General features: G+C 39.5%; 1 protein-coding gene across 1 annotated transcript; it reads right to left on the bottom strand.

Moving 5' to 3' along the window:
- Positions 1 to 3094: 3094 nt before the first annotated feature.
- Positions 3095 to 4384, bottom strand: LOC104158267. The gene is given in 3 exon segments (XM_009695872.1): positions 3095 to 3640; positions 3642 to 3862; positions 3865 to 4384. Coding segments are annotated over 3 exon segments (1287 nt in total).
- Positions 4385 to 4805: the final 421 nt, after the last annotated feature.

The raw sequence follows: 4805 nt of genomic DNA, 5'->3' as shown, positions 1-4805 counted from the left end.
CATCTAACCGTTCTCGTTAAATGTGCTTGGCACAATAGAACAGCGAGCACTGCTACGCTGCGATGGCTTTCTCGTAGAATCTGGTTACGCAAGTGGCCTATGACCAAAGTTTATTTTAGCAGAAGATAGGTTACCTTGTCTTAAAGTTCAGGTTTTTGTACTCTTCTCTAGGACTTGCCTCTCATGTTTTGGGGTAGGGCTCTCTCTTACTTAGTATTTCCTACATCAAAAGCTTCTGGGCTAAATAACATGTTATCTCCTTGTGCAAATCTTTATCCTGTTTTGCTACGTGATTGTGGTTGTGGGTACAAAGCATCTAGATTGCTTCTAAATCCTTTTGTGAACGATCATACCCTTCTCACTATAGGTGTTGGGCTGAGCTCTGTTACTTGTTTTCATCTTGCCACCTTAGATCACAAAATATGCCTGAGTATGCCACAGCACCTCTCTCTTTTAGTGCAGTATGTAAAATTAACGTCCAGTGTGAGGAATATGTAGTATTTTGTCTGTTATGTTTTCTTGGGATTGCACAACTGGGCTTTCAGAGAAGACCATCTCCCAGTCCAAAATTTTTAATCTTGTCGGATTTAGAAGCATGGCTTTACAACCCAAAGTAAAGCTGCAGATGTGTCTGCTCTAGCAGAAGCACTTGATATATCTAACTAGAGCAGGAAAGAAAAGGTACAGAAAAGCAGGAGGAAAAAAAGTGTCCTGTGGAATTTGATCAGTCTAATCAAAACCTGAATTGAGATGGAAAATACTCTTGCTAATGCTTCTAGTATGGCTTTTTGTTAGTGACCCAGTGACTCTATAAAGCTTGTTGGATCTGTTCAGGGGATTGAAATGAAGAAAGTTCACTCAACAAATTAGTTCCTGTTAAGCAGGTATTCTTTATTAGCAGCGCTGGGGTCGCACTGGGGATTCTCCACCGTAAGTGCTCCCAACAACTGGTCGTTCTGGTGTTGCTTATATTTACAAGGGTGTTGCATATTAATTTCCTAGACAAAGAAATCCTTAACATAAGGTACACCTTTTCTTAGAACTAATTAAATGTACATGAGCTAATTATTCAGCGATTTTGCTGCCATCCATCGTCCTTCTGTGTGCATTACAGTATCTCTGGTGGTTGTTTACTTCCTCCGGTGATCTTTTCATAGTCTTCATCACTTGTCCTTTTGCTGAACTCTTGCTGTTGGCAGTTTCTTGGGCGTGCGTAGAAAATAGAGGCTTACATAGATAGTTTGTTATCAGAACCTCACAGTGAATCATTCTGTCTTTCTCCTGACACTTGTTAGTTCTTAGCTAGTTTTCTAATCTACCATTTTGTCCTTCACGACTTGTTTTAACATTCTTTCTCTATCTACATATTTCAGTAATTATTTAGAAATCACAAAGGGCATGCTTTTGCAAGTCCTTTTCAATATCCTCTTTTCAATAAACTTGCAAGTTCTTTCGCAAGTAGTTCAACTTATTGGTGTTTAATTACTGTGGGTAATGCCCAAATTCTTTCGGTTAGCCTTTTTAATTGTACCAGAATATAAAATTTACCACTGTCAATACTGCAGTGATTACTGACAGTACTAATATTGGATGAATTAGAATATTCAAAACTTTGGCAGCTGTTGGGGAGTAGCCTACGAACACATCCCACCAATGGTGTTCTCCTCCTGCTTTTAGTTGCTCCATTATTTGGTGTATTTTCTCTGCATCATGGTGGACAGTAATTAGAGTTTTTCGTCCACTTTCTTGAGTCAGTTTTATCAGTTTTGTTACTTTCATGATGCGGTAGTTTTCTAACTAGGGTAAGGTTCATTCCAATGGGGATAGGCTGTAAATTTTGAACCAGCATGTACTTAGACTGTCACAATTGGTAAGAAGTTACAGGGGCTGCATAATTAAAGTCACATCCTTCAAGCTTAGAAAAATTACAAATACAAACATTAGAATCTACAATAAGGTCATCTATCCATACAGAATCACAGAGTTCTTATACAAACAGATCCTCTACCCATATGGATAATTACAGTTTCCAGAGTTTCATTTGGATGTGTTTCAAAGCGGCAAATGTTTTGCTCAGTGTCGAGACAAATATCCTGGGCTTTGATAGTATTGCTTTCACAGATAAATCCTTGTCGTTCTCGCACCGTACAAGCTTCAACGTCCACTGTTTACCATTTATCTCTGTTTTTCTTAGGCCATACCCTATGTTCTAGGGGATAAAGCACAGTTCCGTAGTGATTTGATCCTAATGCAATGATTGGATATATATTAAATACCAAAGCCTTGTATACAGCCACAGCTTTTGTGTTAACAATATAGGTAGTAGGATCAAAAGTAAAACTAACTAAATGCCACCAGGATTGAAATTCCCTCTCAAGTTCAGTTGCATTATTCCAGATTACTTTCTGGATTTCTCTGGGTAGGATACCTTCATCGCCTTCCCTGATGATTGCAGCTGTCATTGAGCTTGGGTACAACTAAATGCTATTAAATATTTTTGTAGACTCATTTCACCTACTTGGTTGAGATCCTCTCCTTGATATTGAGGTTGATAAGGTCTACCAAACAGTATTTCAAATGGGCTTAAGTTTTTCTTTGATCTAGGTTTTACTCTGATTCTGAGTAGGGCAAGTGGGAGTGCTTGATTCTATTGTAAATTTGCTTCTTGACTAATTTTAGCCAATGGTTGTTTTATTTGGTGATTCTTTTTCTCAACTTGTCCACTTGCTTGTGGCCTATATGATGTGTGTAATTGCCAGTTAATTCCCAAAATATTACTAACTTGTTGTACTATTTGTGCACAAAAGTGAGTACCTCGATCTGAGGAGATCACAGCCAGCACCCCAAACCGAGGTATCATTTCATTTAACAATACTCGAGTAACCTCTCGGGCTTTGTTTGTTCTGCGTGGGAGTGCTCCTGGCCAACCTGAGAATGTGTCAGTTAGTACCAATAAAGAGTGATACCCCCTTTTTCTTGGGAGTTCGGAAAAATCAATTTACCACTGTTGTCCAGGTATATTTTCTTTCCCAATTACTCCTATTTGTATTCTATTTGTAGTGTTTAGATTATTTTTCGAACAAATCTCACATTGTTATGTAAACTGTTTTATCGTTGTGTACAAATTTTGGCTTATTGTTTTCTTAGACAAATATTTATACAATGCATCTGTGCCCCAATGAGTTTTGTGATGTTCTTCTTTGATCATTTTCCATGCTACATTGAAAGGAACTATTATCCGTTTATCAGGAGTTATATACATTCCTGACTCTTTATCTACCTTACCCTCTAAGTCTTCTATCCAAATCATGTCCTCTTTGGTATATTTCATTGGCTCACTTGTTATGGCAGTTTTGTCATCTGGAATTAAAGCCAATGCCTCTGTTTCTGTTGTCTGCTCTGCTGCCTGTCTGGCTTCATGATCAGCCAATTTGTTCCCAATTTCTTGTTCAGTGTTACCCTTTTGATGCCCCCTACAGTGCATAATAGCAACCTTTTCTGGTAATTTTATAGCTTTTAACAATTGTAAAACTTCTTTGGCATGTTTGATTTGTTTCCCTTGTGCGGTAAGCAGTCCGCTTTCCTTCCAAATTGCGCCATGGGCATGGACTTTTCCAAATGCATATTTAGAGTTCGTCCATATAAATATTAATTCTCCTCCCTTTTGACAGTTCCAAGGCTCGTATTAGAGCAATTATCTCAGCCTTCTGGGCAGATGTTCGTGCTGGCAATGGTTTAGCTTCAGTTACCTTACGAGTGGTAGTTACAGCATAACCAGGCTTACGGATTCCTTGTTTTACATAGCTGCTCCTGTTGGTAAACCATGAGTCTTCAGCATCTTCTAACGGTTCTTCCTTCAAGGGGGCCTACTGGAATACACAGCTTCCATAGTCTCCAGGCAATCGTGGATCACAGGTTCCGAGGTCTTTCCACTGAGGAGAGAGGCTGGATTCACAATGTTAATGGTGACAATATTAACATCATCCTGTTCTACTGGAGTGGCTTGGTATTTCAGGAATCGAGATGGAGAAAGCCAATGACCTCCCTTTTGTTCCAATACTGGTGAAACCGTGTGAGACCCTAATACTGTCATCTTCTGACCCATGGTAAACTTAAGGGCTCTCTGTATGTTAAGAATGACGGCTGCAACAGCTCTCAGGCAGCTCGACCAACCTTTGCTTACTTCATCCAATTGCTTAGAGAAATAAGCAACCGCCCACCTATAGGGTCCTAGTTGTTGTGCCAATGTTCCCAAGGCTATACCTTGTTTTTCATGAGAGAACAACCAGAAAGGTTTTGAAACATCAGGGAGGCCTAAGGCTGGTGCTTTCATAAGTGCATCTTTTAGTTGTTTAAATGCTCGTCTGGCCTCATTAGACCACATCAGCTTTGAGGGATTTTCTTTTAATAAATCATATAAAGGTTTTACCAAAAGTCTATAATAATATATCCACAATCTGCACCAACCATAGTTCATGCCAAGAAAGGTTCTAAGTTCTTTTACCATTTGAGGTTCCGGGTTTCTGCAGATAGCTGCTTTCTGTTCTGTTCCAAGCTCACACTGTCCTCCCGAGATCTCAGATTTGAGATAGGTCACTTGTGACTGAATCAGCTGGGCTTTCTGCTGGGAAACTCGGTACCCCCTTAGTTCCAAGAAGTTAAGCAGGCTTACAGTTCACTGTATACAATCCTCTTTCGTCTCTGTGGCAATGAGAAGATTATCTACGTATTGTAACAGGGTTCCACTTTGTGATGGAGGGCTCCAAATTTCGAGTTCTCGGGCAAGCTGATTTCCAAAAATAGTG

Source organism: Cariama cristata, unplaced genomic scaffold, assembly GCF_000690535.1.
Source record: "Cariama cristata isolate BGI_N322 unplaced genomic scaffold, ASM69053v1 scaffold1302, whole genome shotgun sequence".
Classification (NCBI taxonomy): domain Eukaryota; kingdom Metazoa; phylum Chordata; class Aves; order Cariamiformes; family Cariamidae; genus Cariama; species Cariama cristata.
Note: the sequence above shows the minus strand (reverse complement) of the source record. Positions and strands in the feature narration are given on the sequence as shown.